The following is a 13760-nucleotide window of genomic DNA, read 5'->3' on the forward strand; positions in this document are numbered from 1 at the left end:
TGCTGTATAAATATATCTGGATATTTTTAGACATAGAGGTAACTATCTCATAGCGTGATACATTTTAATGATATTGTACTAAATAATGTTGTTTTCAGCAATGCAGTGCTAATTACTGTATCCGACCTGCCCAACATCAAAGAGCAGACATATTGTGCAACTAACTGGATAAAAACGTTTGCTCAGTGAATATTGGGCTTTCATTAGTCAGGTGGGATGGCAACATTACTTTGTAGACACCCAAAATTATTCCTGTGTAAATGCTGGGTACTTTAGCACCCTTGTTTTGGTTTAATTCACATAGATTTAATGTTCTTGTGTTAGTCGCAACATTTCCAACGATATTATTTTTGATCTATTACGGAGACATTCATTGTTCATACTATATTACCCGGTCTGGATGTGCTCCACAATAGTGTTCCAGTGAGCTTTCACTTGGCAAGAGCCGACGGAAATTGTCAGGAAGACTTAGGCAAACATGTTGTTACTATTTCAAAACAGACGTGTAGTGATGTACTCACAGCTGCATCTACTGATGGTTTTGTCATACTGAGAGCTCTGGGTATCAAAGACATGGAAACCTATAAATGGCCTCTTCAATCAGCTAAACACAGAAAAGAGTGTTTTGGACTTCTGAGTAACCATAAAGTTAATACACTTGAACTAACCCATCAACTCCCACCCAGAGAGTTACAAGTACGCAGTTCAAAGACAAACATGGTCTGTACACAAAGCGGAAAGGGCAAACCATGACTGTAGTTCCAACCAACCCCCTTGATGCACATATTTCCTCAAACAGGTTATCTTGTGCTCATGCACAGTGGAAATGCACCTATTAGGATTAAAAGACACACACAGACACGCACCATATATATCATACATAGCAGTGTCTGGGAGATGAGATAAGGGGTTTAGATGAAGGGGGCAGGGTCTCTGGTGAAACTCTGACTGACATGGCAGCTCTGGGGTAATCCTGCTAATCCTCTGCTAGCTGAAGGGTGCGGTGGGGCTGAAGGCCTTTGACCCTACATCAAGAGGAGGTGCACACACACACACACACACACACACACACACACACACACACACACACACACACACACACACACACACACACACACACACACCTACACACACACACACACACACACCAAAGTTGTTGTGGCATGTCAGACGTCATGGTCACACATCTTCTCCACCACCACACCCCTAAAGAGTAAATTATCAATTTGTGTTTATGTAGAACGGCATGCTCATGTTGTGTGGAATGATTACAAGGACAATTAGGACGGATTATGAGGCCAATTAACTTTAAGTCACTGGACCATTCGTCCCACAATTCCAGAATTGGCGTGAAGCTGTGAAAGAAACAGCTGATCCGTAACACTTAAAAAAAACTCATGTGGCTTGTTTGTGTGCTGGTATCTCAAGCTGACGTTTGGAAACAGAAGTGCGGATGTAAAGATGTAAACATGCAAGTAAACAATTCGAAGTTGTCGTGACGTGCTGTTTATTGTTTCTGAGCATGAGGGCAACAAATCACTATTCTTCGTGTATGTGTTTAATATTTGCACAACGAGCCACAATTTACCTCTGAAAAGCTTGGTTTAGTGTCATCCAGTGTTTGGCATTAAAAAGGCTGTAAATATGCCCAGAATGTCGCTAAACTCCTCTGGTAGTCATCCGCCCTCCTGTGTTTCTGAGACACGGAGAACTGCGTCAATAACCATGAAAAGGAGAGAAAAGGACCGGAACCTTCACAGATTTCAAAATAAAATGAATGCTAAAAGTATTTTGTACAGCACAGCAAATCACTGGAAGAGTCTACAAGTGTCCAAAATAGACAAAACAAAACAGACGACAAGAAGGCCTACGTGATTTCGCGAAAAATAGCGATAATAATAGAACGGATATGCTCAATTTATTAACCCAAATTCTCAAGATTGTTTTCATAATTGTTATTGGCATAAACTTTCAATTATCATTGAGACTTCCATCGATGTGAATACAGTAACATAATGATTACAAATGTATGTATCTCATTATTATAAGAACATTCTATACACACACACACACACACACACACACACACACACACACACACACACACACACACATATATATATATATATATATATATATATATATATATATATATATATATATATATATATCCATATATATGTGCACTTTACCCTGTTTGCTGCTGTAATCCTGAAATGTCCCCACTGTGGGACTAATAAAGGAATATCTAATCTAATCTAATCTAATATATATTTGCCATATCCTAACGAGGTTTACTTTGAAAGGCACTACCGGAAGAAGGATCTTGGTATTCTGGCATGCTTGATGCTTATGCCTAGATAACTGGGTGCTGCTGTGAAAGCGCTCACACACAGAGAGCAAGTGATGGGAGACAAACTCAGTCCCTGACGTGCGTATCGCTCACCTGGCGATATTATTATTGCCTCTTTTGACATTTTAAAAACTTGTTTTCTACATTTTTGTTTCTATCAAGAATAAAGACAGCCATCATCTTTTCCAAGCAGAACTGGGGTCGAAGCAGAAGGTGAACGACTATATCAGTTTCCATGTTGGCTATACTTTGTGTTTTGGGAAATTACGCACTGGTTCTCAGTCATGGCAGAGGAGTGAGGCACTTTTACCAAAATGCCTGTTAACTGGAATATAACTTGTCCACGGCGGTCCTATGGAATATAGTCCGATTTTACACAATCTACATGTTGTGCCATCATCCCACGTGAAAAACAAACTATTTGTGTTCTGCATAATGCTGTCCCTTTGGGTGTATATGATTTATTGTTGTGTTGGCTACTGCTCAACTATGCCAAACCTGACGTACGGCTCGGGGAAGAGACACGAAAACGACTCAGAAGTTGACAATCAGGAGTCCTCTCTCGGGGCGTCCAGGGACTTGCTGAATAACGAGAACGATTTGGACAGCAGAGGAGACGAGTGGGATGAAATTAGAGGCGAGGCGAAGGCGTTGGATGATAATGCCATGTCAGGTTTCCTCAATGAGTCGGAAAGTAAAAAGTTGCCCCAGGCCATCATCATCGGGGTGAAGAAAGGAGGAACCCGGGCGCTGTTGGAGTTTCTGCGCCTGCATCCAGACATCCGAGCGGTGGGAGCGGAGCCGCACTTCTTCGACCGCAACTACGACAAGGGACTGGAGTGGTACAGGTACCTCACTGATCCGCTGCTTCTGGACATCAATCCAGAGATAGATGGTTTACTGAGCTCTGATATGGTGCATTTACACATAAAGTGCGCTTCTGCGTCACCAGCCTTATTGCGCAGGGGCATCTCATGTTGATGCTGTCTGGAAGCGTAACTCCAGAATAAAACACGCATCACTTTGAAAAGTATATTTCCACCTCGAGCCACCTTCATGGAACTTTTACCGACGTAATATGATGTAACCATAAAAAAACAGTAAAGGCTGGAATATCTACACTCGGCTAAATTTAAATTGCATCGGGTTGTGACCACCAAAACACATTTTAAATAGATACTTTGCTTCTTTAAAAGTCTATCATCATGTTACTTTGAACTTTCTTATATTGTGCTACAATACATTATCTTGACACGTCCCATACGTTTAATCCAAATAAAAGAATGTGATAAATAAATATTTCAGTAAAATGTACAAGGATATTGGGTGTGCAAGTTGATATAACAAGATACAAATAACAAAGAAAGTGAGACAATTAAATAATGATATACTGTGTAATGCAATTAAAGAAAATCCTTTTATTGACAAAGAATAGTGACAAGAACCTGGTAGACTAAAACAATATTAAGAATAAAAAGAATGCTGAATTTTTAGATGTATGTTTTGACGTGAAGTTTGATGTGTGCTGTAACTTTATAGTGATTTGTGTCCATTTCTCATAGAACGGCAAACCGAAAGTGACTTTAAACTCCACTATACAGTTTTTATTAAAGATGTTAACTGTTTTTTCACAAGATAGTTTAGTCCTAAACAACCAAACATCAGTGAAGCAACTGTAATACCACAAAGTGTTCATCTACGTTGTGAAGAGTAGTATCAGGACGCTGCACCTTACAGCCTTAACAACTGCAGGTGCAATCAACACCTCTAATGTCAGTATACCACAGGTCAGAGGGAACAACACTATACCCACATTTCCAATAAGACTACAACCTAACGTTTCAGGCATCTCTTCTCAGTTCATTTACAAAACACAATTGATTTTCTGCCTGTTTGCATGACCTCCATCACCTCAGAGTTCTGGGAAAGTCCGTCCTTGGATTTAGTCATGATGTGGTTTTCTGACAAGAAGACAAGAAGGGGGGCACCAGGTAGAAATATATGAAGCAGCGCTTACACTTAGGGTTGACATGCATTCTGGATGCTGATCAAAGAAAGAAACAATTTGTGGTTTATGGTTATGTGTCAGCAAGTTACATCACACTGTCATCCTTGAACAGCCAGGAGCATGATTCAGGATTATGAGATCCAGGGTATTGATTCAGTGGCATTAGTTTGTTTTGATCTTCAATCCAAATAGACTTCAATGTCAAAGGCAGAGATCCGATACCTGAGGCTGCTTACACCTCTAACATTATGTAATGTAACATTTTCATTGTATTCGTTGTCATGGAAACTGTATACCATGCCTCACAATCTCCATATGCATGCACTTTACTATTTACCTAGCTGCACGGTTACACAACTTGCTGAGAATAAATCACTAATACGTTTTATTCGTGGAAATTATTGATCTTTTTATGTCCCCAAAAATTTCCAGGAAATGGTTTGTCAATAAATGGCTTGCATCAGAGCACCCAATTTGCTAGTAAGAGATAATAAGAGATGCTGCGGTTTCAAGGGTCCATTTGACTGAGACGAGGGATTAACGGGTGATGTCAAAGGATCTAGACACTGTTTCAAAGCTGGCTCCATAAAGCTACAATAGGCGAAGTGAAGCATTGTTCAAAGGACTTCTCGCCTAAGCTCCTTCAAGAATTTCCGGACAGGTTTAGGACATTTTGGATGATCAGTGTGTGGAGAGAGGTCTTTTGTCCATCTCCACAGACTGAGCAACGAGAACAAATTGAAATCGTACCATGTTTGAAGATTTCTTTTACTATCATGCTGTTTTTACAATCCACGTGATGCACGAGTAGGCAGTGCATGTTAACAATGAGTGATGTCTAAAAGGAAGCATGAAGCTATCCTTGAAGATGGATACCATTAAAGGTTTTGCAAGTAATAGTCAAAGAAGCAGTTGTATATACGTTTCGGCTTGTGGATGTAGAGAACTGATTCATCTTGGGAGCTGTTAGAGGTGATCTGGCTAATTAAAACTAGTTGGCATGGGTTGTCACAGTGAGAGCCCTGCGCCACAGGTTGACCCCCATGCAGCAAAGCACCGTGACATTGAGTCAACTCTTACTGATCATTTAGTGGCGCTCAGAAGATCCCTCACCCGGCCTTATGGTGCAGCGCAGCGTAGTTGGACGGATGAGTTTTTGTCAATTTGATAAATGGGCGTTTTCACATGGCATTTCAGTAGTTTGGCACACCCTTTTCAAGCCGGTTGAAGCCTTTCTCCGTGCAGTCCTACATCCTGTTGGTCTTAAAGATAAGCTAAGAGGAAAAATCCAGGTGGGGGTATGTGTGGATTTGTTTCCCCATATGTTTCACATCATTGCCCCCAGACTAATGGCATGCAGTAACTTGGGGAGAGGAACAGTGTGGGCTTATCAGTTCCTGCGGTGACATTGAGTTGTGCTCACGCCATTTATCGGCTGTGATTGGTGTGTCCATCCTGCTGGAGGTCTGCTCTGTCCATCCTGCATGGCGGCCCCACATAGCGGAGAGGCCCCAGCACAGCAGGGCACCACCCACAATGCAGCACGTTGTCACCCAGCGGCAGAAACAGAGAGGCATGCAGACAATTGTGCACTCTCACACAGAAGGCAAGTCCTTGGGCCCTCCTTTCTTTAATAACGGCACCAACTTCCTCCCGAATGTCTTATTCATCTGCTGGATGCATGCTTATATCAAGGTCTTCTGACTGATATACTGTAGATGGGACTTAATTGCTGAGATTGTGTTTTTCCTCTTGAGGCTCCATATATAGAACAATGAGTGGCCTTCTTACTAACTCACTGAGGGTGTCAGTGAAGACGGCCTAATCCTCCTCATAGCCCCTGGGAGGCTTACTGCAGGCCAGTGGCAGATAGAGGGCAGTAAATTTAAAGTGAGTCTTTAGAAAGCGCAACAGTATTATTGAGCTCAATGAAAGGGGATGCCGGAGGACCCCTGAGGTCTGCATTAACCCTGACAATAAAAGAGCACACAATTAGTGTGAAACATGTTTTCTCTGCCTTCACTTTGTATGCAAATGTGCTCAGAAGGGTGAAAGTGCCCTTTGACGAAGCCCAGCAGGAGTTCATCAGAAAGAGCATTTCCCCAAGAAAAGAGCCAAACACTACGCTTTTAGCCTGAACGTTGACTTTCAGAGATTTCTGTCTGAAAAAGTTACGTTATTCCCAAGAGAAGGTTCATTTAAGTCCACTGGTGGACTTTTGCTTACTCATCACTTTATGCTCTTTAGAAGGACACAGGGGGATCGGCGAAAGCGAGAGAGCTCTTGCTATAGGTACATCCCAAAGCCTAAACTAATGTGTCAGCACACTGACAGGAAAAGAAGGGAGAACTGCATTGATAATTAGACGCTTCAATGTCACATGCTCGCTGTTGTTTCGCTGTTGTTTCAAACATTCCTAAAATATTTCCACAAACCATAAAACCTTGCACTCTAAAACTTATCAATGTGTTTCTTTCAATTGACTAAAATGATGCTGGAGTTCCTAGAAGTCCACCAGATTGTCAATACTGGTAATGTGCACCTCACCTCCCTATTCTAAAGATTGAAGGTTTAATTTGCTGAAACAACCCCCTGGGCTTATGCTTGAGGCAATTTGTCAAACCACAGTACTTATTACAGCACTTTGGAAACACAGAAAAAAAAATCACTCCATTAGATCCCCTTGAGTTGTTGACGTCCTCATCTCTCTCTCTCTTTCTTTTGTAGTATCTTCAGAGAGAATATGTTGTTTCCTCCTTCTATTTTTCTCCGCTGCAGAGGCTCCCTGACAGCAAGTCAGAGCAACTTGAGAAAGCAGCAATCTGCCTCAGCCATCTTTGGTTTGCTTCTCTGACGTGTTGTTTGCTTTTGCTGATCCTCTCAGGCCACCATGTGTCTGTGGGGAATTACCACTATATACGTTACATTATATGTTAAGAATTATGTTTTTTACCCCCAATTAAATGGAAACTACCGTCATAACTGTGGATGTTTTGAACTGTGCCCATATGCATTGAGGTGAACGAGCTTCATTCTTAACCAGCTGCAGTTGACCAACGTTTTCCATTTATACCGCTTTGCCCCTACATATATTAGCATGACATTATTGCATGCATTAGTATCAGAATATAGCAGTATTAAATCGGACATATTTTGTTTGCTATATTTAACCACCAACCATTTGGTTGCACAAACACATAAATATTCACCTGCTCCCCCGTCTCTCTTGGCCATAGCACTCCTATAACGCTGTTGCACTCATAATGGACAGTATGAAATAAAGTTCAAATGGATGCACCAGAGCAACATATATTTTCTTTTTTCATTCTTCCTTCTTGACATAAATTGCCACCTACAATGCTCACACTTCAACTCAACTTTAACTGAGACTGTGCGCTGGGCTACTAGTGTTAGAAAGTGGCGCAAAGGGGTCTGACGAAGTGTCAGTGTGTGACGAGTTGGAATGAGCACATGATTCAGGTGTGTTATGCTAGCAGCGGCTGTTTCCTTCAGCCTAGCCTCAAGCAGAGATGAGCACTGAGAAGTCTGGAAAGCTCACTTCTTCGTAACTCCTTCCTCCGCTTTCTTTCTTTTTTTTATGTACCCTTCACTTCAACTGATGCTGACTCAAGTGGCACACTTTTATCAGATTCCATCCCTCTGGAGTAACAGAGGAATGATAACATTTTTATGAAATGTTTTGCACATGCAGTAGTACTCCAACCCCTGTAAACAGACTTTGATATATACAATTAGAGGAGGTCCCCTTTAAGTTAGATGCTGTTTCACTGTTGGCATGTGTTTTGCTCCATGTAAATAAGATACATGTCTTAGGTTGTGTCCTTAATAATAATAATAATAATTATAACAATGCATTTCATTTTTATCGCACTCTTCCTTCAGAATCTCAGAGTGCCACACATAGTAAAAACAAATAAAACCGATTAAAACATAGTTAAAGCAACCCATAAAAAAAAAAGAAAAAAAAAGAATGTAATAGCTGACAATAAATTAACTCAAGGTAAAAAAATGCCTTCCTGAATAAAAAGGTTTTTAGGCCAGTCTTAAAAGAGTTCAGTGTCTGAGTTGCCCTTAGGTGGTCAGGGAGACCGTTCCACAAGCGTGGCGCTGCCGAGCAAAAGGCCGGTCGCCCATGGTGCGGAGCTTGGTGTTGGGGACCCGAAGGAGCGAGCGGCCTGTGGATCTGAGGGTGCAAGTGGAGGTTAGGGGAGTGATAAGTTCTTGTAGGTAAGGGGGTGCATGTCCATTGATGCATTTATATGTGAGTACTCGGACTTTGTAGTTAATCCGGAATGAAACAGGGAGCTAGTGCAGTGAGTGGAGAATGGGTGATATGTGGTCATATTTCCGGACTCCCCTCAGGACCCTAGCAGCGCTGTTTTGGATATATTGTAGTTTCTGGATGTTCTTGTCAGTGATCCTAGTGCAGAGTGAGTTACAGTCCTTCATTTCATCTTTAAAGTCAGAGTCATACCTGTTGATTATTTCCTCTGAGCTGTCCTTCAAAATGGAAGCAGACAAAAACCACCTGTCAGACTCACTCTCATGCTCTTTTTGGCTTCCTAAGTTTCTATAAATATACTTATTTGTTAACACACTGGTTGAATCAAACGCTACACAACACTGATATTCATTTCGATTGGTTTTGAATGATTTGTTTAGCATTACTGGTTTATGTCTTTTCCAGCACCACCAGCCGAAGAAAAAGTGCTCATTGGTTCTAGAAAACAACTGACTGCCAGAATTGTTATGTGTTAATGTAAGGCTGACAGTTGTGTGTGGGAAGCCAGAATGTCTCATTCACTGTTCCTCCTCCTCCTCCTCCTCCTCTTCTTCTCATCAGTCTGGGCCTGTCTCCCTCAGACAGCAGGTGGCCCTGAGTTCTGCATACTGACAGTAATAATGGAGGATGGGGAAAAGGCTTGCTCTGCACTATCACTGCTGTTCAGGAATGCTGTTGAGATACTGAATGCTGAAGGTCCTGAGCGCAATGACAATGACTTTCACACGCATGATAAAATGAGCTGCAATGACCAGAGAACACCTCCCCTGAAGAAGTTTTCCTCTTTGATATCTGTCTGGTAATCATCTCCCAGGGTATCGGTCTGATTAATATAAGTGGCTGCATACCACCACCTCTCATCCTGTCTTTGAGAGCCATTCATTCCCACAGTAGCTCAACCCCTGCATTACAAGATTAGGACTCATCATTGACATTAGAAAATGCACCATTTTTTTCCTGGGGCAGTCCCTTGTCACGGTGGTCTGAAATGCTGAGATATCAGATTCCAATTAGAGTCAGTCAAGCAGAATCCTGCAGGATTCAAGAGGTGTAAGTCTTGTGGGAGTTTTCTGCACCGCTCTTGTTTTTGGTGAACTCATCAGCAAGGGCATCATCCAGCAGCCGCACGCAGCGACTTTGTAGATATCTACCTTTGAACCCGCTTCCCGATAGCAGTGAATGTAAACAAGGCACCCAGCGTTCAAACGCTGTCTACCCAGAAGCCAGTTTAAAGGACACACCTGAGTGCCCAGCAGACATAACACGGGCAAATTACGCAACACACCACTCCTGGATTAATATCTGTATTTAGGCTGCTGTAGGGGTGACTTATGTTGTGCTACTGCTGCAGGAAAAGGCCGACGCAGCATCTAAAGTTGCCGGTGACTTAAAACTTAGACTTAGGCTTCTGGGTCAGGGGGGTCGACTCTATCCTCCAAAGGTGCACCTGATTCCATCTAATCCTCTCTTTGCACCTTTTACTCCTTCCTCTCTTGCCTTATCTCATTCTCTTAACAGTCTTCCTCTCTGCTGGTGTTATCTCCTCAGCCCCTGCCGTTCTCCTGCAAGTTTAACAGGACAGGTTAGAGGGCAGAGGATGTTTATGTGTAGCATCAATATAGATGTATGTTCAGTGCACTTTTTATAGGTAGACTCCTGGCTTTATGACTTTACAGCCTACCTAGATGTTACAGTTTTAGAGCAAAGCAGCATTTTTTGTTTTATGAAGTCAAATAGAAACTTGCAAAATTCATGAAGGGGCAAAAGTCAGCACGCTGTAGCTCAGTTAGAGAGAGGACTCTTTTTGTTTGTACTGCCTTGAAGCTGAATGAAGATGCCTTTGCGTAGCTGATTGATAAATGAGGATGCACTGAAAGCTATTGGTTCCAGGCGACATTGTTTATTAAGCGGAACAAATTGTGAAAGCTTGCTACATCTGCCCCCCTCAGGCAACTCTCACTCCTCACTGAGTCAGAGATGTTCTTCCCTTCTCTGTCTCTGCTCAAATGAATAATGCATGTTTTTCTCACACAGATTGTTTTGCTCAGGGACTAAGTAGAAAGTTTGATTGGTACAGTAGTAAGTGTGTGTGTGTGTGCCTGGAGAACCGAAGGAAGACCTACAGCCCTCTGCTTGTGTAAAGCCAATATATACAGTCACTTGTGGGGTTTCTGATTGATTTGTTTGTCTCTCCCACCTACAATGGTGACTACGTCACTCAGGGAGTGGAACTTGGAATAAATGTCTGAGATGCAGGGCTTCTAGAGAAAAGAAAGAGCAGGTGACATGAGGTGATGACATTGCATAATAAAGAAAAACCCTTGTGTGTTTACATGGCAGCAACAAATTATATGTAATGCATACTTTTCCCATAAGCTAAGCTCTTTTCCAGCACATATATGTGTACGATGAAAGCTTCTGTGTTTGGAGAGGGAAATTGAAGCTCCATGTACGTGTACCAACAGATGGTTGGAAATTATTGTAATCACTTTAATGACATGGCTGCTCTGCTTTCCCGTTTGTTTGATTTCGATCAACCGCTCACAATCTTGACATAAGAATATTACCAAATGCTTTAAGATTTACATTTTGACAAAACCATTAGGAGGTATGATTCAACAAATGCTTTCAAGTTATTTGTTGAATCTGTATAAGATATACTCTGATAGAAAATAGCAGGGACGGAAAAATGTTACTTTGATGCCTGTAATAAATACATCTCTTGAATTTCTCATCTTCTGCTTCTATATGAGCGTAGAAAATGTATATGGGAGTGATGATGTGTTCACAAGCATCGCCCCCCAAGAAGATATTATATCTTTATTTTACCTTCATAAGAAATGCTGCTTGTCAACTATTTTTACACATATAACAAGTGGGGAAGTGTTCATAGTGTGGAGTTTATACTTTATTTAACTATGTGTACTGTAAATAGGTTAATACAGAAACACCTTGCAAATGCAGTACCCCTTCACTAAATGCTGCCAGATGTGAAGTTGGAAAAGTGCTATTTTGATTCCTGGAAGAGAATAGTTGACTTACTATGCATTCTACATTGTTACATTGTTGTGTGGATGAGGAACATGTTCATATAAAATGCTGTTTGATGCAACATAACTTTACATACATCCATAACATGTTGCTGAGTGAACACTGCTCCGACACAGCCTCAGCTATGTTTGGGTTATTGTGTCCATCACTAATATTTCTCCTTGGATTAACTACTTACCATTGAATCTCATCGTTGTGGCCACATATCTCTCTCAAGTCAGCCACGCAGCCAGCCAACAAGCAGTCAACCAGCCTCTAATGCTCCAGCGTGTTTGGCTTAGTCCTAATCCCCCTTGGCTCACTTTAGCCATTATCCAGTCAGAGCTGCAGTTAACAGGCTATATTATGATCAACCAAAGCCATCCAGGGTAAAAAGGAATATAGAGTTATGGGAATAGACAGCTCCCAAGCTTTGCATTTTATCATGAGGAATGCAAGGCTCCTCTAAATCTTCCCATTTTACACAAAATTACAGCCAAATATGAGAATAAAGGTGTAGTCACAGTCGTCTGTCTTGGCATGAAGCATAATGCTGCCTTTTCACAGTTAAACCGTTCTTTATATAATGTAATGAAGGTGTGGAGTATTTCAATGTGAGGATTGTGGGGTTTGAAAGAGGATTTAGGTTTTAAGGTGGATTAAATGCAGCAGCGGGGCAGATGAATGTATTCCTTTAGGGTTTGTATTTAGAACATGCCATGAACTGTGCATTGTGTTCACACACAATCACAGATGATTGATAGGACTCCTGATTTTCCTACCAGCTCCTGTCACCTCAGGTACACTCACAGACTCGGTTAATGTTGATCATGATGTCTACGATTGTCTTCTTGATCTTGATTGTCTTGCTCCTGCCTGACAGTGCTATAAACCTGCCATGAAGCTACTGTGTCATTGTGTCTGTCATCTTCCTGTATGGGGCTTTTATAAGCTGTATTAAAAGAGGAAAATTTACAATGGTGCAGAGTTTTGTTTGTGCCATATGGAGTGCCTGTAGCGCAAATATAAATCAGTGTGTTTGTGTCCTTTTCTAGGGAATTGATGCCCAAGTCATCTGAGGGCCAGATGACCATGGAGAAGACCCCCAGCTACTATGTCACCAAGGAGGTCCCCGCAAGAATCTACACCATGTCTAGAGACACAAAGCTAATTGTGGTTGTCCGGGATCCAGTCACCAGGGCCATCTCAGACTACACCCAGACTCGCTCCAAGAAGCCGGACATCCCGTCCTTCGAGAGCCTGACGTTTAAGAACATGTCCGCGGGTCTGATCGACACCACATGGAGTGCTGTTCAAATTGGCATGTATGCGAAGCACCTTGAGCGCTGGCTGCAGTACTTCCCTACGGAGCAGCTGCTGTTTGTTAGCGGAGAGCGTCTGATTAGCGACCCCGCAGGTGAGATGGCTCGCGTCCAGGACTTTCTCGGGCTCAGGAGGGTGGTCACGGAGAAGCATTTTCACTTTAACCCAGCAAAGGGCTTCCCCTGCCTTAAGAGACCGGAGTGGAACAGCAAGCCACACTGCCTGGGCAAAACCAAAGGCAGGACCCATCCTAATATTAACCCAGAGGTGGAACAGAAGCTCAGGGACTTTTATAAACCCTTTAATCGCAAGTTTTACCAGATGACTGGTCATGACTTTGGCTGGGATTGAGAGGATAACTACAGACTCATGCTGGTCCCTTGTCTGTGTTTTGGAGATATTGTTATACAGTGTATGTACATTCTTTGGTGGATGTGTAAAAAGTTCAGAAGTCTATTTTATGATAATTTATTGTTGTGATATTAATTCACTAGCTGCCTAACCAGGTTAATTAATGATCCACACCATATTTCATGTTCCAATTTTAGTTCTCATTGAGCACATGAACATGTTTATATAAGCACAATGTTTTTACGGGTATTTTGAGCAGGGTCAGCATCCTTTTTTTCCCATCAGGATGTTTTGTTTTGGCTTTCAGTGGATAACCACTACTTTGTCTTTTACTTTTCCAAAATGCTTCTTTTGCTTTACCTTAAACTGAATGAGATCCAACTTTCCAAACA

General features: G+C 41.9%; 1 protein-coding gene across 1 annotated transcript; it reads left to right on the forward strand.

The window, feature by feature from the left end:
* Positions 1-2707: 2707 nt before the first annotated feature.
* On the forward strand, positions 2708-13368 carry hs3st3b1a (heparan sulfate (glucosamine) 3-O-sulfotransferase 3B1a; the record flags this gene model as incomplete). Its single annotated transcript, XM_079232607.1, has 2 exons — positions 2708-3201; positions 12750-13368. 2 exons carry the CDS (start codon positions 2708-2710, stop codon positions 13366-13368), a joined length of 1113 nt encoding a protein of 370 aa, XP_079088733.1.
* Positions 13369-13760: the final 392 nt, after the last annotated feature.

The sequence above is a fragment of the Taurulus bubalis genome, assembly GCF_910589615.1.
Source record: "Taurulus bubalis genome assembly, chromosome: 17".
Classification (NCBI taxonomy): domain Eukaryota; kingdom Metazoa; phylum Chordata; class Actinopteri; order Perciformes; family Cottidae; genus Taurulus; species Taurulus bubalis.